Source organism: Archocentrus centrarchus, chromosome 4 (assembly GCF_007364275.1).
Source record: "Archocentrus centrarchus isolate MPI-CPG fArcCen1 chromosome 4, fArcCen1, whole genome shotgun sequence".
Lineage (NCBI taxonomy): Eukaryota > Metazoa > Chordata > Actinopteri > Cichliformes > Cichlidae > Archocentrus > Archocentrus centrarchus.
The window spans coordinates 28,298,468-28,318,933 of NC_044349.1; the positions used below are offsets into that span (position 1 = coordinate 28,298,468).

Genomic DNA, 20,466 nt, shown 5'->3' on the forward strand with positions numbered 1-20,466 from the left:
GCAGGAAAACATATTACTTGTACTTCCTGACCTCACTCTGTATCATCTGTGCAAAATACCCACAAGCCTGTTAACATGCATATATAACTATAGAGTAATTAGCCAGCGCAGCAGCATTTTAAATTATGTTTATCAAGCAAAGTGAAAAAGTAGCACTCAACAGAGGAAGGAGAGACGAGAGCAGGATGAGTATATATTCAGTACTTTGAACAGTTTCGTGAATTACTGCAAAGCCCAAAAGATGAAATTCTGATGGGCGAGTAGTTTGTGTTTTTGTAAAGGATTGAAACATTGTTATCACTTGAAAATATGTAATACCGTAATATGAGTGTGTGATAGAAGCTGGACCACTGGAAATGATTGTTCAACAAAGGATTTCATAAAGGACTGTGCTTATTGACCTGTGTGTGTGTGTGTGTGTGTGTGTGTGTGTGTGTGTGTGTGTGTGTGTGTGTGTGTGTGTGTGTGTGTGTGTGTGTGTGTGTGTGTGTGTGTGTGTGTGTGTCTGTGAGAATGCAAGCAAATGTGAGAGAAAGAAAATGTAGTTTGCTGCAGTACAACATGGTAGTCAGAGCCCCTAAAAATATCTGCCCTAAGGCCTATCACAGAGTTGTTCAGCCTGTGAATACAAACCATTGAGAGAGCCAGATAAAGGTAACTTTTGCAGAAAAAACTTTGTATACTGGAGGCAACCTTGGGAAGAAGGCAGGGCTGGGGTCAAACACTTGTACTTGATATGTTTTAGAACCACTGCAAACAGTACACTCCAACAAAACTGGAGTTACTGTTGGCTTTGTCAACACCTACAAATAGTTCAGCTGTGGAGGGATTAATTTGTTTTTTGCCTCATCTGTTTGGATAATTTGATATGTAAGCAGCAACAAATTAACAAATTACAATTTGACGTAAATACTGAAGGTCTGTGCAAAAAGGGATAGCAACAATCAATGACGTCCTTCTGTATTATTTGTTGGTTTAGAAATCTCAGTGTGAAAAAACAAACGAACAAAAACCCTCAATGAAACTTTCAGAAAGACTAAAAAGCTCTTCGGTGGGTGAGCAATTCAAACACATATTCACCACTTGTTTCATGCATGTTCATTTTACACACCAGGATATGGGGCTACCAGTGATTACAGTACAACTGTGCAATAAGACCTAAAGAATTAAATGGACACATAACTTCTAAAAGTAATGCTGAATTTTTCATCTTATTATTTATTTCTCAGTTTTATAGAATATGATTTTTCCCCAAAGTGTATTTATTGCATTTATTTCTTTATCTACTTCAAAGTTGTGTTTTGTGTTGCTGCCACTACGTCTTATATGGAATAGTGGCAGCAACACATGACTTTTCATATTAATTTTTTTATACAGTTTCATAGTGTAGTGGTTTACCCACTTGCATGGCAAGTGAAGGGTTGCTGGTTCAGTTCCAGCTAGAGGCACAACCCTCCTTTGGGCTGTATCAGGAAGCGCATCTGGTGTAAAAGTCTGCCAAATAAAGCATGTGGAGCTGCTGGCTGTGGCACTTCCATGTCAGAAGGGAGCAGATGAAAGTATTTTTCTTATTATATAACAGTTAATATTGACCTATCAGGGCAGATTGGATATCCCACAAACAAAACTAGTAAATGAAAACCTGAGGTCCATTTCCACACATGATCTGAAGGAATAAAGTCAGCAGATGTCCACAGTTGTAATTTCTCATATGCAGCTCACAGCAGGAAATAGTCCACTTTAGCATGTTCACGCCACTTTGAGTTTTTACTTTTCAACTACACTTGCAAGTTAAAGGCTGACTAATGTACATTCTGGTGTGCGTGTGTGTGTGTGTGTGTGTGTGAGAAATCTGCTTGGCATATATACTAACCAGACAGTTTATTAGTTACATCTTGCTAGGTTGGACCCAAGTTTGCCTTTAGGACTGCCTCAATTTTTTCATAGCACAGATTCAACAAGGTGCTGGAAACATTCCTCAGATTTTGAAGTGACATTGACATGATACCATCACACAGTTGCTGTGGATTTGTCAGGATGTGAATCTGCTCCATCTCATCCCATAAAAGCTCTATTGGATTAATCAGGTAATATAATATTGAGCAAGCCTTTACATCTCTTCTATTAAAGCTGCCAGTTGGTCGAAGTTCTGCAACCACTGTGGTACTAAAGACTATAGCTCAATCATAGTAACTACATAATTCCAGTAAACATGAACTGCCTGTGTGGTGTGTAGACTATGTATTGCACTGGTTGGTGCTGAACAATGTTCAGTATTTGGATGTCTGGCTTCTTTTTTTTTTTAGTCTATGAGCACACAAGATGAGTGCAGGAAATGTGAGTAATTGATAATTTAGTTCAATATATGTCAGTGCTAGCTTTAGTGCTTGTCACAGTGTTATGATGAAATTTGCAATAGAATTCAGAAGATGTCATAAAAAGTCAGGATAAAAACTTCATTCTGGTTTTTCAGGGGACATCTTCTCAAGAGAAAACATATTCCAAACAGGTCTTGTGGATGTTGCTGTGTTCGTTGTGTTGTAGAAGCATGCAGCAAGAGCTTGCGCATTAAGTTGTAAAGGAATTTTTATGCAGGTTATTACTAGTTTTCATACAGTAAAAACAGTCTATTTTCTGTAACATCCCACAAACACCATCATGCTATTAAATGGTGTAATTTCCAAATAAATCATTACTGTGCTTTGTGAAAATAAATACTGGCTTATCATACAGAAGGAAAAAAAAATTATATATATATATATATATGAAAAAATAATCAACATAATCAATGCCTGTATAAAGGAAACAACTGTCAGCATTTAGTCTCAGTGGTTCTATTTTCTAATCACTGTACAGGGGCGTTGCTTTTCTCCTCCACAACGATGTCACTCACACCATGGACCTGTGTGAGCTGCTTGCAGTGCAGTGAAGCTAATAATTTTCTTGTTCCAGAAAGGGTGGGGACAAACTGCTCAGTGAGAGACACAGAGGCGTGGCTGCCAATATCTCTGAGGGTAGGACAGAAAATGACAGTAGCGATCACAAAAGAGGAAGATAGACAAGATTTTCTTTTTGTTTTTTTAAACTGTATATTATTCCTCCTTACCCATAATTTATCTTTCGAGCATTCAGAAGGCCCAGTCCTTCCACACTGAAGATCACTGCTGTCAGCACTTGTGGCAGTGGGTTAGTAAATGAAATCTCTACTGACATCTTCTGTCCTACCACGGCCTTCCCGATTGGCTATTAGGCAGCAAAGAGAGAGAAAGCAAAGTCAGATATAGATTTATATCTTAATCTTCTTTCCAGTAATAACTGCCTGATTGGCTTACCTTTATGATGAGGTCAGGGGTCCTGAGTCGGAAACTGAACTGGGTAGCAAGGATCTGTCGTGTTACTTTGACTCTGCCTGTTACTATAAGCATCAGGGCAGCCTGATCAGTCAGTTTGTCCTTGTAGGTTTTGTAGTCCAGGGCCCACTCCAGAATCTTATCTGTAGACAGGAGATGTAAGTATACTACAAGTGTTGCTGGAGACTTAAACCTTTTTAGATGTTTGCTTTTCTCTGTGGAAGGAGTGGCAGTTGTGTCAGAAACCTCTACTCTCTTCAAGAGTAAGAATTTACCACTCAGACCTGTCTGTTAAATGGAAAGCTAAACCCATCAGGTTTAGCTTTCCATTTAACAGCAGCAGTCAGTTAGCTGAGCAAAAACTTAAAGTGAGAGGAAGTAACTTGCCTGGCTTTCTTTGTCCATAATCAGAAATCTCTAATTCAGCATCTCTAAAGCTTAGAATTTTACATTATTGCACATTGATTGGGCAAGACTTACTCAATGGGATCTTAAGGATACCAGAGGCTGTATGGGAGTTTGCCTCACCAGTCTACATGTGTTTTGAAAAAGGCAAATAGCTTGTCAGTATGTGCTGTCAGACCTGTCGTAACAGGCCATTCGGTCCTGTAAAACCAGATCAAGAATTAGCTGCAATGCATCAGCCTTGTTCCCCATGGTTGTTGGACTCCACTGGCGGTACACCTAGATGTCATTCTTTACTTTCACAACTTATATGGACACAATTTATGTGCACAGCTCAAAGCAAAGGGCACCTCCAAGTCTGAGGCCAGCTGGAATAGGCTAGATTGCCCACTCTGGGTTGGAGATAGGTTTCTCTCTGGAGTGGAGGATTTCAAGTAATCCAGGGGTTTGTTCACAACTGGGGGAAGAATGGACTGTGGATTGGCAGATTAGTGTCACATCTGTGGTGATGCAATGGTAAAGACAGAGATGAGCCCAAAGGCTTCCTACCCTCCTAAGTTGTGGGTAGTAAATCTAAGTATAATACTAAGGAAAACTGGCTTTTTTCAAAGGGTGTCTGGCCTCACCCATAGAGATATGGTGAGGAGCTCAGTCATAGAAAGCTGCTGATTCTACAAAATGAGGTGTTTCAGGCATATCTAAATGGCAATAGATCCTGGGGCAGACCCAGGACAACACCCCAGAATAGCTGGATGCACTGGAGGGAAACAGGACTATAAACCAGACCCCACTAAGCAGAAGAAAAAAAAGATTTATTTTGCTTGTGAGATAAACCTTGTGATACTGCTGATGGAATTAAAATGACCCTAAATGAACCACTCCACTCACCTTCATTGGGAAGTATTTCTACATCTGTTGTGTCGGTTCTGATTGTAGCCTTGTTGACACCTGTGTAGTACATGACTGACACCTGGCTCTGCAGAGTGACACTGCGCTGCTCTGAACTGCTGTTTCTCAATGTGATTTTCAGCTCTGCATCATTTCCCATTATAGGACCCTCACCATCCACGGTCACTTCTAAAGAGACATCTTGTGCTGTAGGAGGTGAATATGTTTTTGCTTTGGAGCCGTAGCTACATGCTGTTTCTACAGCAATGCGTTCTGCTTCTGAGCCTGAGAATGACAAAAAATAATGAGCTAATTCAATAAATTACACGACAATAATAGTCATACCCTCTTCTGAAAGAGTGCTAATAAGTTGTTATGTGAGGGTTTGTTTTTATTTAATGATACCTTCAAGATGTTTGTAAAGGTGTGTGATATCGCTGCGTTCATCAGAGCCAACAGCTTTGGTGCTGATGGAATGGCCCACAACATTTTTCTCACTGTATATTTGGCTGAAGGTCCCATCTGCCTTCTTCTGCCAGTAGATTTTATCACTGTTCACCTGAAGATATAGATGAGTTGGGGTAAGAGAGACATGGGGTTAGAAAATAAGCAACGACTGCCAAATGCATATTTGTGCCGAAAAGAATTTGTATCAGTATACGGTACACATTTTTCTCATGTACAGTACCATACCATATGTCTTGCAACTTTCAGTACAATAAAGAAATCAATTCAATTCAATTTTATGCATATAGCGCCAAATCACAACAAACAGTCACCTCAAGGCGCTTTGTATTGTGAGGTAAATAAGAACAGCAAAAACCCAACAGTCAAAACGACCCCCTATGAGCAGCAATTGGCGACAGTGGGAAGGAAAAACTCCCTTTTAACAGGAAGAAACCTCAGACAGAACCAGGGGCAGGGAGGGGCAGCCATCTGCCGTGACCGATTAGGGCTGAGGGGAAAGAAACAGGACAAAAGACACAAGAAAAGAAAGAAGACTATTTCACAAACCTCAGCGAACACAAAAGGCGTGTCATATTTGAAGAAGACCTGACCGTAGAGGACAGCAGCAAGAGAAGTGGGGCCACAGCAGTAGGTGCCCTGGCTGGTCTCTTGAGGTGTGGCGTCAACAGCCTGCCAGCCTCCATTGCCAGAAGGTAAGTCTGGACGAGCCATCCAGCAGTCGTTCCACACATGGAAGTTCCTTCAGAAAAAGACTTATGGTTGGTAAACTAGAGGATGTTGTGAGTTATAGCAAAGGCAGCTGTGAAGATTGTAGTTCTCCAGAAATCTACCATGTACTGTGTGATTTATGAAAACAGTGAACACACTGTGATAAAGTAAACCAACCGCCATTCAATGTATAAATAAAGACACGTGCGCTAATGTTGTCATCTTTATGTGTGCCATGCTAGTAAAGGCTGTAGCTACAGTCAACACATTGGTCAGTTGTTCGATAATAAGTTTAAAGGACAGACCTAAGATATTAGGCTAAATCACTTAAAGACACCTTTATTATAGTTGCTTTTAACTATTACTCAATATTCAGCAAAACTTAGTGAGTTTTTTTTAAAGTTATAATTACATCATACCAGATTGAGTCCATATTGAGGTGGTCTATAGGCTCCAGGTTCTCATCCAGGTATACATCTGTTGTCAGTGAGACGTCTGTGTCATGAGCCGAGCTGAAGTTGGTCACAGGTCGGCAGGGAATACCTAAACACCGTGAAACTGAAAGGAAGAAATTAAGACACGAGCGGTTAATGTGTTTTCATACAAATATGGAGATCAAATTGACACATTGTAAGCAAAAAAAAAAAACCCTCACCTGTCGTGACCAAACCAGCAAAGACCCAGCACTGGCCATATTTAACTGGAGTTCCACTCTTTTTATGGTATTCCTTGAGGATTTCTACACTTCCACTCCACACCGTTGGAGAAGTTCCATTTGAATAATCTCCTGACCAGTTTCCCTCCAAAACACCGTGGTCATCAGGGGAGTTTACCTAGGAAATGAAGGAAATGTTTCAAGCACTGTATCATTTTCAACATCTACCACTGATTTATTTTTTCTACTTTTCTCATTGTGATTAAGCAGTTTATGCCAAAAATCAAGCTCACTTTCCAAATGATGATCCATATAATAACCAATTAACAAAATTCATATAAACTATAATATAAATAATTGCATTGTATTACTGTGACATGCCCCTTCAGTGAGATTTGCCTTTTTGATTGTCACATCAAAACACAAAGGGGTGCAGCTTGAGGAGTCACAATGAGACGTCAATAACCAATGGCTGATATCAAGCTGTCTGCATCAATCTTTTATACACTGTCAAGTCTATAATCCAGACAATACTTTTACCTGTTATTGCAAAAACTGAAATTTTAGCAAATACAGTATCCATGCTCCAAAGTAAACCATCAAGAAGTTATGTTGGCAGCAGAGGTTTAGTATGGTTTTGCATTATTAAACAGCATTATTAAGCACCAGTGCCATTGCCTAAATCAAAACATTGGACTAATAGTAATTTTGACTCAACAAATTTCACTGCAATCTATATAGTACCAAAAATGGTAATCCAAGAAAGTTGATGCTGTTCATCTGGATGTAACATTTTCAGTGGGAGAAACATTTCATCCAAGTGACACCTTCAGGTTTCGTCAACCTTATAAAGAGTACAGTTGTATAATGATGGAAACTAGTAACCTCAATGGCGCTAGTTTCCGTCGACATTATCCGATATTATAAAGAGAACAATCATGAAAGGTAGTTAAGATGCCAGCTCACCATTCCTGAGAAGATTCGAGCGACATTAACTGGGTCACCCCAACCAGATGGAGCAGTTCCACTCTTTTCCATGACAAAGAGGCAAGCAGCAAGAATCCCATCATCAAACTGAAACCAAATGAGAGGAAACCATGTCAGTTTTTACCGCTCAGCTTGTTCATTAAACATTAAGATTCAGAGATCAGTCACCTGTCCGTAGTTCCATGTCCTCGCTCCAATTTGGTCCTTTGTGCCATAGTAGATTCGTCCAGTGTCATTTAGGATGTACTCCTGCCTTTCATCTTCAGAATCCATGAACACAGTGTCATCTGATAGAAAGTAGCAAAAACCCACTTTTTAACTGGAAATAACATGAGATCACGCTCAAGTATGGCCTCTACCAGTAGGCTATATCTTCTAATTTGGTTTCTTTTCTACCACAATTTCATGGTATTTTTGCCATCCTAAAATTTCTTTTTTTAAACTGTGTGAGTCATTCTTGAAGGCCGAGGATCTGTGGGGATTTACTTTGAATTCATGACAAGGATACATCCGTACTGTGCATGTTGTATAAGCGTACCTCCTACACATGGTTTTGGAAATGATGGTGAACACAGCTGAAGCCTTGTGAAGATTAAAAAGCTTGTAAAATCTGTACGGGACTTTTGAGTGATTCAGAAGTTGTCATGTCGTTGAGGACATGATGTGTCATTTCCTTGTAGGGCATCATTTTAAAGAAAAAGTGTGGTACTTTTGGAAAATGCTCACTACAGTGTGAAAAGAAAAGGCTGAACAGACAAAAGGAGGACTGGCAAGTAAATCCTCACACCAGCATCTCCTTAACATGAATATGTTACACCTATCAAAGACTTAGAGGATTCTATTTTGTACAATGCACAGTAGCAGCAAAAGTGATGAGTCTACCACTTTATGCAAATAAAAATTAACCAGTTCTTTGCCATCCTTCTGTATTAAAATTATAGGTAAGAGAGAAATGCAAGTAAAGTATAAATTAAGCGTGAGATGTAGATAAAGCAGCCCTCATGTTTACCTGCACACCAGGGGTTGAACAACATGTAGATGTCATTGGCAGGGTCAGGTGTGGAAATGGACCGGCCGTGATTATTATTTGTTTCCACCGTGAGTTGGTATCGGCCAATGACTGCTGTGGGTGGAGAATTCACTACCAGCTTTATCTTTTTGTCCTCCTGTTTCACAACAGCAGCCTCCCAGCCATTGCCCTCCAATGTCTTCACCAGTGGGATGATTATATGAGTTCCCTTTGCCACTGCTGGCAGTGGCCCTTAGTGAAAAAGGAAGGAGAAAAAAAAGTGTTACTGGCTGTTATTCATAACATGCCCAAACAGTTACTGTGCTTTTTTTGATGGATGATATCTCTCCCTTAAGACCACACCTGCATTCCAAGCTTATAGGGTATGCTTGATTAATAGAAGCTGAATACAGTAGGAAAAAAAACAAAGAACACACTATCCTGGTGCACACACACACACACACACACACACACACACACACACACACACACACACACACACACACACACACACACACACACACACACACACACACACACCTTGTGCGACAGCATTTGATCTCAGTGCAGCTGTACTGTAAAAGTCTCCCCTTTTTCAGCTTCAGTGTTAATGTATTGTCTTGACTTTTGAAGTTACTGTAAGGCTTCATCGCCATCAAAAGAAGCCCTGATCTTCAAAGACAACAAACAAAGCACAGTCTTTTCTGTACTATATAAACTCACAATTTCCAACTGTGCAGACATCTGAATTGTTCAATTTGTTGTCACATTAAGGAACTGTCCCTCTAAAGTGATTGTGGAAAATAACTTTCCAAGGCTGTCACTCTCTATCCTCAGTGGGTGTGACCTTGTCTTGGCTGTTTTTTCACCTGCCTTAACAGAACTGATTTGCTGTTCTCCAGTTTCACCCTGATGTTTATCTGATTCAGTCATGGACAGAGAGGCCGCTGATTGTGTGTGACAAAAGAAATCGAAAGTGGCTAGCAAAGGCATGAACTAAATGGGTGAAACAGCCATTGTTAACAAAAATGTAGCTGCTTCTGCATTATGGTGACCAAGAAGGAGGGGAAAAAACAAACAGACCGGAGATGCCAGGACAGCATAATGAGTTACTGGCTGACAGCAAAGCAGCAGCTGTGCATCACAAGCCTGAGTGATAAAGATGGGCTTTCTGGCAAGTCCATTAACATGGACAAAGCATGTACTAAAGGGAGCCTACAGAACTGACCATTAACTACACACTGAGCACTTTAAGCCAGCGTCAACTACTATACACTACAACCCTGCTTTAGGGAAACCTTTATCCTTTTCCCTTAAAGAAAGAAAGACAAAGAGAAAGGGACACAGCTCTGGCTTTAGACACAGAAGCCCCTCCCACATGCTGTTTAAACCTTCTGTTTTCAAGGAGCTGCCAATCAGAAGAAAGCTGGCTTAAACGGAAGTGGACCCTAAAGGGAGCAGAGTTAAAACAGCACTTTTTCTTCTTTCAAACAGAGGACGAACTGTAGGGCCTCAACAAGGCGCATGATAAGATACATTTTTTTGAACTATGATCAAAATATGGAGCTGAAAATGAGTAAGTCTCCTCTATGCTTTGACAAGCTGTTAACTCTGATAAATATTAATGTACAGCAGGTATTCAAGGAGCTCAGCCGATGAAGCCTTTTGTTTTCTGTGGCTAATGCTTAATAATTTGGATAGAAATTATACCAGTGCTCAAAAATACTACAATTACAGTCAATCTCTGAGAATAAATGAGCAAAAATAAATAAAATAATTAAGATTAACGTTGAAGAGTTCACTCAGAATTGACCAGTAACTACCACAACTTGACACTGTTATACTTTCATTTTGTATTTTTGGTTCATAATTTCCCACTGCACACAGTTCACCTCTGCTTCTATTCTACTGCAAAGCAACACTAAACAGCCGCTGGCTAAAGCCTCTAAGCTACAAATGGAAACTATTCCTAGAAACTCAGTGAGCTTTCCACACACACACATCCCTACAGTCCAAATACCAAATGTTCTTATAGCAAATATATTATATATTAGATATCATCTGATAGGCATAACGTCCTGAGATCTGGTGCTTCCAGGGAGCAGTGACGGTTTTGTTTTTCTGGGTTTACTGCTAGGCCTTTTATCTACTTTACAGTAAAAACAAAACAAGACAAAAACCAAACAAACTATATTTTCAGCTCAAGAAAAAACAAAACAAAGCTGTCAGCATGCAGTTAACTGTGCCTGACACTTTCATTCTCTCAGGTGTGATGAAAATTACTGACTCTAATTTTTTTTAATTTTTTTTTTTGCAGGGCTTCAGAATCACAAAATCAGAGCATTCAGCACTCCTTCACCTAAAACGCTGTTATTTATGTGTTGTTATAGGCTGTGCTGTTTCTCTCGTGTGCCTGGGAATACAGTGTCTGGACTCAGTACGGGGTACTGTAAGCATAGAGTTATGAGGGGGAAAAAGGCACATTCCTGTTAAGCAATTTATTTTGAAATGCAGTGTCGCTCTGGAGAGGGGTGGCATGGTTTTCAAAAGCATGAAAAACTGGCATTATCCTCAGCTGCTTTTGTTCTCCTGCTTATTGCTGCTACTACAGATGGCTTTTTAAATTAGTGTTTACAATAAATGTTGCTGTTGTTTTGGTCTCAGATTATGGATAAAATAGGTTAGGATAATAGTTTTTTTTTCTCTAAGTAAAACAATTATATTATTATTCTCTCTTTATTTACAAAACAAATTATTAAACAGTGCATTAAAAAGCACAGGACAGAAATTCACATTTTCCTTCCTAGTACAGATGCACACCCTTTCTGTAACAGCAACACTGTGATTATTCTTCTTAAGTGTCCCTAACTTGTTATCACACACAGCTGTAATTGTAAGATCTATATTGGTGCTCCTTGTCTGACAGCATTCAGTTCTCTTTGGCTGTGTGCAGAGAAAGACATGCACAGCGGGTAAACAGGTGGCAGCCGAGGCTCATACAGCTGGTAGTGGCAGCACTGATAGCGAATTGTCGGTAGAAGGGATCTCTAGTATCAGCGGGACTGAAGACTGCATCTGTAAAACGTGCTTTCAGGACCATAGCAACCCGAACTGTTACCATAGCAATTGGAACTAAAAAATCCCCTTCCCCATCACAGCCTCCCTATATATCTATGAGTGTCTGTTTCACACATGTATGCAGGCCTGTCCTCAACACACAGACAGCTTAAAAATGATACGAGATGTGAACATAACAGGAAAATCCGTTTTAAGAATTAGACTCCAACTCTCATGAGATAACTGTCTTTTTTTTTTTTTTTTAATAAATCACCTGTTTGGATTCTCCTGCTACAACCATGACTTGACTTCAGATAACACAGGCAGCTGTAGCTGATAGTGACAAGCTAGACTAATTCAAGTCACCAAACTGGACCTCTTAAGATTGTTTTATATGTATTCTGGAGTCATTTTAATTTAATAATTTGAGAAGTAAAATGATCTGAGTTATGGATGCATCTTGCTAGTCAAGATACTGCTGGACAAAAAAAATGCTTAACTTAATCCTTAAGTGACCAAGAGCATCCATTATAATGTTCTATGGGCAGGACTGGCTCCCCTGTAAGGAAAATGAATTTATGGCATTATTTCAGTTCATTTCATGTAGTTTCTTTTCAGTTCAGACATATGATCAGCTCTGTAACTGCAAAAATTAAAAAAGGGACTTTTTTGTCTTGAAGTGCATGCATGCAAAAAAAAAGAAAGAAGCCATTTAGCTCCACTCACAGGCTCTCCACACATCAGCACAGCACCAGTCTGGATCCTGTTCATTATATATATATATATATATATATATATATATATATATATATATATATATATATATATATATATATATATATATATATATATATATATATATAAAGTCTCCAGTCACTTCTCACAAACCTGTTTTAAAGTCCAGATGAATCTCATCAGAGCTGGGGTTGAAAGGTCGGGACAAGGTTATCCACATCTGGAAGCTCTGCCCTCTGCGGATGATTAAATGATCACTGTTGTAGGGATGTGTGTGATGCTCAGTGCGATTCTCCCCTGATTTGCTTTTCATGAGGTCTATTGATTTCACTTTTAGAAGGAGTTCTATAAAGACAAAGATGCGACACGTTTATGTATATCATGCTTGACTGGCATTTAATTTTTTGATAAATAATGCATATATGGGTTCTTCAGTCACCTTCAAGCTCTTTGTCACCAGTCACAGGTTTCTTTTCTCCTTCATCCTTATCCCCGTCATCAACCCCTGTGATTTCAGTGTCTGTGATCTCATCATCGGCGTGACGGCAGCACGGGCAGAACTTACGCAGCCATGCATTTTGTTTTTTTACTGTGTTTTCCTTTGGTGGGTCTTTTTCTTTCTCTGTGTCATCCCCAAATCCAAGAGTGACCGATGGAAAGCGACCTACTGTACGCATCCTGAAGAAAAAATCCAGACAAAAAAAAGGAAATGCACACAGACAAGCAAAATTAGGAAATCTATAGTTTTAATTTTAATAAGAGTTAACACCCCAGCCATTACAAATACTGCTATTCATATATTCTTTTGAAGATATATAAAGGATGTCTCATAAATGTCACATCTGATTAAAGTACCACAGTAAGTGATCTAAAAGGTAATCCACTGTCCAGTTACTTCGAACAAACAAATGAAAGGTCTTTTCATCAACTGTGCAGCTGAGTTTCATGGTAATTTGAATCCTTCTAATCAACAGTATCTTGTGATCTAAGCTCACAGGCTCATTACTGATGGCTTCTATGCATCACGTTTTTGATTCAAAGAGAGGGATTACTGATTTAAGTCCTTTAATATGAATATCACAAAACAGGCACAAAAAAGAAAGAAAAAGCAGATTGAAACTACATTTTAATACTATCAGGCAGAAGTGTGCTACCTCGGGACTGACAAGAAAGTATTATAAATACAGAAAGGACTCTGTTAGAAAAATAGTCAGTTATAATAGTTATAATGATCATGCTCATATGAATTGCTGCATAAGTTGTCTAGGAAACCTTGCATGACCTATCAGAAGTTGCTCTGTATCGAATGTACTTTCTTTATCTAAGAATAAGCAGAAGTGTGACAATAACATCTGATTTCAGTCTGACTCTTGTCTGAGTTTCCCATTTGTGTACCTTGTTGTTGATACACAGTTAAAAAAAAAAAAACATCTCACCAAATCACTAAAATATTCTGGCAGCTGGGGCGCCAGAAAAATTCGATTAGAAAATTACAAAATTATGATCTCTCCAGCGTGTCCTGGGTCTGCCCCAGGGGCCGGAACAACTCACACAAGAGCAGACCCAGGACACACCGGAGAGGTGATATCTTTCAGCTGGCCTGGGAATGCCTCGGTGCTCTCCCAGATGAACTTCCATAATGACACGACGTATCAGTTATTTAACAAATCCACGTGAAATTACAGACATTTTTTGTGTCATTATGCACTCAATGCATCATATTTCAGATGTTTATTTACATCAATAAACTAGAATTTAACAGTTTTAGCTTTAAAATAAATATGACACATCTGTGAAATTATGTTGCTCCATATGTGTGTGGAAAAATAATGGATTTCCTGTGAAAACATGAAAATAATTGTGTTTATTCACAGGTCATTTAGACATGTTAACTCACGGTGTGTTTTCGTGAATTTATTGATATTTCAAGTGTCAAAATGACAGGAACATATATTCTGTTAAATTTCAGGGGTTTTTTTTTTTACAGTGTAGATGGTAAAGAAGCGAAAGGTTATACTAATGTCAGCTTGTTAAAGGTTATACGATATAAATATTTTTATTTAGCTACAGAGAAGAGTTTATGACTTGTTTTCCAGGAAGAAACAGAAACCGGCTGAGGTTTTTCTTTGTCTGTTCTCATTTCTTTGTAAAAGGTCAAAGCACCTTATGTGTAATCACATGTATAAAAGTGCTCTGTGAGACTTCCTCAGGGAACACTTGCAGAATGCAGTGCTCAATGTAACTGCTCCCTTTGCAAGAATAAAAAGCCTGAACTGAGTCTATCGTGTCTCATGGACTTTGGTAATTTTCCCATCACAGAGTGCAAACCTCCACCAAGGCAGCACACTCTCTGGGAGGTATTTAAGGGGAGCGCATTGTATTTAGTTTATAGAAGTTTCCAGTGCAGTAAAAATCAGATAAGGGCAGCATGCCAGATGCTTACTGTGATTACACAAAGATTATGTAGGACTAGGTAATGGATAATAGGTACGGATTTGTAAATAACTGGACATCAATAATTGATGAGCTGATATAATATTATACAAAGTATATTTCTAACTAACCAGGCATACATATATATATATATATATATATATATATATATATATATATATATATATATATATATATATATATATATATATATATATATATATATATATACACACATATATATATATATATACACACATATATATATATATATATACATACACACATATATATCTGGGGTCAACTTGAAATGTAAAAGTGAGATCAGAGATCAAATGTGACCTGATATTTAGTTGTAAACTATAATTTCATATTTTGAAAACCTCGTATATCCTTCTATATATGTCTATATGTTGTCAATGCAAAAAAAAAAAAAAATGGCAGTAATAAACATTTTAAAATAGCTTTATAAAGCATATTTATCAAATTGACCTCCAGATCAATCTAATGACCTTAAAGGTCAGAGATCATATGTGACATATGTGTTCTATTCAGTGATTTCAATTTAGCCATTTCAACAACTGAACCTCTAGTTTTAAATAATAAGAATATCCATTACCTTTTGCAGTACTTTTCATTTAGACATTTTATTAAAATAACTGCTGGATAAAATGCAATCCATTTAAATAATTTTTATTTATCCATCCATATTCTGAAACATTTATCTTCAGGTTTCCAGTTTTGGGCCATTCACTTAATTTATCCAGCTTTGTCACCCTTTAATTTATTTAAAAGATTTTATAGCTGGCAGTTAGATTGTGAGGATGCCCTATGTGGATTTTTTTTTTTATCAAATCAAAGTTATTATCAGTTTTATTTTATTTACTCTGCATCTTCCAGACCTACACATTCACAGACTGCTTCAAGCTACCAGCTTGGAAGAAAAAGGCAACTCAAGGCAAAAGTAACTCAAACAACCACTTGTTACAAACCAACGTATTCATAAGAACGTCAAACCTTAAAGCAGATGGGCTACAGTAGCAGAAGGACACACTGAGTGCCACTTCTGTCAGCTAAGAACAGGAAACTAAGGCTAGGAGAAAACCACATGATTGAGCGTGGAGCTATCTTGCCTTGCATCAACAATTCAGGCTGCTGCTGGTGGGGTCATGGTGTGGGGGATTTTTTCTTGATACCTGTTAATATCAGCTGAGCATTTGTAAATGCCACAGTCCATCCCTTTATGACCACAGTCTACCCATTTTCTGATGGCTGCTTCAAGCAGAATAATAAAGCTCAAAACACCTCAAACTAGTTTCTTGAACATGAGTTCACTGAGCACCAATAGACCACCTTTAGGACGTGCAGGAATGGAAGATTTACATCATGTCAGCAAATCTGTAGCAACACCATGATGCTGTCCGGTCAGCCTGGACCAAAATCTCTGAGGAGTGTTTCCAGCACCTTGTTGAACATACTGTTTGCCATGAAGGAGTGCGGCAGTTCTGAAGGCAAAAGGGATCCAACCCAGTCCTAGGAAGGTGTACCTAATGAAGTACCTGTTGTGTATGTATGTATATATATATATCCATCCATCCATCCATCCATTCACTTCCGCACATCCTGTTAAGGGTCGCGGGGGGGCTGGAGCCTATCCCAGCTGTCATAGGGCGAGAGGCAGGGTACACCCTGAACAGGTCGCCAGCCTGTTGCAGGGCCAACACAGAGGGACAGACAACCTTTCACACTCACATTCATACCTATGGGCAATTTAGATTAGCCAATTAACCTAACCCCAGTAAGTGCATGTCTTTGGAAAGTGGGAGGAAACCGGAGTACCCGGAGGAAACCCACGCAAGCACGGGGAGAACATGCAAACTCCACACAGAGAGGGAGAGGCATGGGCCAAGGTGGAATCGAACCCAGGCCTTCCAGATGGTATTCTAACTGTGAGGCAGCAGTGCTAACCACTACGCCACCGTGCTGCCTATACACACTGACAACTGCAGAAGTACCTTTCATCCCTTCGCTTATGAATCACTGATTTATTCTCAAGGAAAAACTCAAAAGTGTGTTTTGATAGTGTTATACAGCCCAGTCTACTATAAATCTTTAAACTACAGTGTTCAGTGTAGTGTATGCATTAGGAATGATCCCCCTCGGCAAGAATCAGGGCTGTTTTGACTCTGCAATAGGAGACATCTGGAGCTGATCCACTGAAGCTGAATTACTGAATCTGATTTCTGAGTGTGTGAAAGCATTCAGGTGGTTCTCTGGGGAACTGAACACATGCTTTTATTCAACTGTGCAATGAAAGAGAAATTAAATTATTTACAGTTTTTGTATGGAGATAAAAACGTGTGTTTGTCACCTCTTAGCAACACACATTACAGCACATTTCTCAGGTGAACTAGATCCATCACATTTCTCCTCTCTCTTTGTCTCTGTTTTGCTCACCTCATGCCGATTTGTCTCGCACAGTTTTCTTCTTCCACAGAAACACTATAAACCATATGAAAGCCTTTCCCAACCCCAGTTTACATTCCTCAGCATCAGTGACCGTTTCATTTTCACCAAACAGGTTCAGATGAAGCAATAACAAGTCTCACAGTGATTTCACTCATTATTCACATGCAAAGAAGCTGAGACAGTAGAATAAATTGCAATAATTTGCAAGGAGACGCAACAGTGGTGACAAAACACCTCCACCCAAGTTGGGATTGTGCGTCATGTTTACTACTGGCAGACTGCCGACTGAAAACAACTTAACTAAACAATGTGCACACAATGTTCACATAAAGAATGTAAAACTGTTGAAGTAATTTTCTAACCAAATAAGTACAAACACATGATAAAAATAAAAAAATATAAATATAAGAGTGCTCAAGACTGACTTCAATACTGACCATCAGCACTGTTTTCATTCTTGTTTACAGAAACTGAAGAGACTTTCAGCCCATTTTTTTGTGATGAACTATTCTGTTCTGTAAAATTTGGTTAAGGGATCTCACAGCTACGCATCAATATATAAAATGTGCAACATATTTTTTGGACATCCATCCATTTTCTTATGCACCCTGAACAGGTCACCCATCTTGCTCACAGGGGTGTAGCTCAGATAAACAAACATTCAAGCTCACCCCCACACCTATGGCCAATTTCGTATCACCACTGAAACTAATATGAATGTCTGTGTAGACTTCCCCAAAGAGAACCCAAAGCTTGTTCCCACGCAGAGAACAAGCTTGAACCCAGAACCTTATTGGGGTGACTGTGCTGACCTCTACACTATCATGCCATTTGTTGGCAATCCATGTTAGTCAATTTCAGTCTGATGAACGGCTCACGTCAGTAGACTAGCTAAAAATTACGTTAGTTATATGAAGCTCCTCACACAGACCCTGACTGAGTGCCAAAAATATTGCAGGTTGAGGTGAAAGCCAGGATAGATAGAGCTGAGATCAGTCTGCTTGCAGATTATCTCAGAAAACACAAAAAACTGCGACAGTATATTAAATAAATTCTTAAATACTGTCCACCCTAAACTGTTTGTGCTGCTCCGTGAGATAAGACGGTTATGAACTTTGAGGAAGCTGCCTAGCAGTGAGAAGGATACAGTTGACTGTCATCACTTATTACTCCCCTGTTTTACACTATAACGAATCAGAGTGATGATATGATAATCAAATGTCAGACTCTCAGTTTACTCTCGTGCCTTTAGCAGCAGATGTAACAAAGTGCTATTCGTTAAAGCTGGGACTTCTCCTTTAGGATCCAGCAGACGTCCCTCAGCTGCATTCATGACCTCTTTGAGCAGAGGGTCATTCATTTTACAGCACAAAGAGAGGCTCTGATGTCTAGTTTGCTTTAGGAAATCACAGGAAATTAACACTGTATTTACTGAATTGTTACACATGATTTGGCATGTCTAACAACTATTAAGATGCTACTGTAAATCATAATCATGATATTTACAGTATACAGATATATTTTTGAGGAAAGCATCCTTGTGAAGATAAATCCAGTGATGTAAATGATAGATAGATAGATAGATAGATAGATAGATAGATAGATAGATAGATAGATAGATAGATAGATAGATAGATAGATAGATAGATAGATAGATAGATAGATAGATAGATAGATAGATAGATAGATAGATAGATACTATAGTATATTAGTATTGATAGTAAGCATTAATCATGCAAGAAACAGAAATGTCAGCAGACCTTTTTATTAGCAGCTACACTAATCCTGACATCACAAGTGAGGCAGCAAATCAAAAGTGTGTTAGAGACAGACTCCTGTTCCCTTAAATGAATTACAAGGGAATAAATCTAATGCTCAGAAGAACATCTTAATGAATGTGAGTTAAATACAGTGAACACTGTTAGCAACACAGAGTATAAACCACTGTCACACTGTATATACAGCAGAGCTATACAGGCAGTACAGAATTCAGACTCACTCAGTTCACTTCGAGAAGAAATGTGACAGTGCAGACTGGAGGGAGAAATTGTCTCTTCGCTCTGGCTTTGTCGTTCCTAAACAATTTCAGAGCTGCTTTAAATACTTGTCTAAGACTGTGGAGACACGCCTTTCTGCTGAACATGCAACAGTCAGACTGGAAATTTCTGCAGGCCAAGAATCAGCACAAGCAGCCTTTTAAATATCGTGGGAAAAAATACATTTTCTTGTCTTGTCACACTTGCTATAAAGGATATCAGATTAATCATTCAAAAACTGATAATGTTTCTATGTTATTGCTATTGAGTCAAATCTAAACAGCTTTTCCACATATTTTCATCTGTGCCTTACCCACTGTGACATGAAAAAGGTTAATCCTTGGTAAGACGGTGAGGACACACCTTCCTGCTGCCTTTGCAGTAGTCAGATCAGAAATATCACCTGAAGCCAAAGTGAGACGAGTTCAGATCTTCCAGGAATGTTGCAGACATCCACTTAAATATTATAAGAAAATAGGACAGTTTGAGAAACTGGGCTAGTTTTTTGTCATCTTCATCTTCTTGTCATCTTAGTTATGCAAAAACTTTCACTGTTCCTTTTTTCAGAGTTTACATTTATTAAAATTAGGGGTATCCCATAGGGGTATCGCAAGATACTGGTATTGATTAATGAAATATTTATATGTTAATAATACAAATATAATATAAAGATAATTTTTGTTTGACTGTTTTGTTTTTTTTTGGCTTTGTGTTTTTTCTGAACAGTTATGGTCATAAACTCTCATATTTTATTGTAATTTGCTTCGCTTAAAAGTGATGAAACACAAAAAACAAAGCCAGAGAAGAATGTGACAACTAATCTTTTATTTTGGTACATTGTGAAGTAATATGAAGAATTTTTTCGGCCATAATTAATGCATTATAAAAAAAAAATATGATACTGTGACAGCGCTAGTCCAACTCAGGTGTCCCCTGTTCCTCTCCTACTGAAACACGTCGCATTATATGAAAACTTTTGACTCACCTGATGGCACGTGTGTGATGCCTGTTTCTAGGAACCTGTGAGCTGTAAGGGAGTGGATGCCCACTCTCTTTTGTCCAACTGACATGACATATAGTGCGTGCCCACACTGACTGGTTGAGTAGGTTTCCACTGATTGATAGAACAAAGCATAATTCCGTTAAGAGAGCAATTAATGATGTGAACACCCCAGCGAGAGTCATATTAAAATTTGTTCTTCCTGATACCATTGGATACAAGAACTCAACAAACACAGAAGACTTCGCTACACATGTGTAGAAAAT

The 20,466-nt window shown here is 38.7% G+C and overlaps 1 protein-coding gene across 1 annotated transcript; it reads right to left on the reverse strand.

Moving 5' to 3' along the window:
- Nucleotides 1-2,596: 2,596 nt before the first annotated feature.
- On the reverse strand, nucleotides 2,597-19,240 carry LOC115779195 (protein-glutamine gamma-glutamyltransferase K-like). Its single transcript, XM_030727717.1, has 14 exons — nucleotides 19,164-19,240; nucleotides 12,702-12,940; nucleotides 12,416-12,607; nucleotides 8,471-8,722; nucleotides 7,630-7,748; nucleotides 7,441-7,548; nucleotides 6,475-6,652; nucleotides 6,239-6,377; nucleotides 5,658-5,850; nucleotides 5,049-5,202; nucleotides 4,644-4,928; nucleotides 3,333-3,493; nucleotides 3,107-3,243; nucleotides 2,597-3,008 (listed from the first exon to the last, which is right to left on the reverse strand). Exons 2-14 carry the CDS (start codon nucleotides 12,937-12,939, stop codon nucleotides 2,846-2,848), a joined length of 2,319 nt encoding a protein of 772 aa, XP_030583577.1. The 5' UTR covers nucleotide 12,940; nucleotides 19,164-19,240; the 3' UTR covers nucleotides 2,597-2,845.
- Between the last annotated feature and the right edge of the window lie 1,226 nt (nucleotides 19,241-20,466).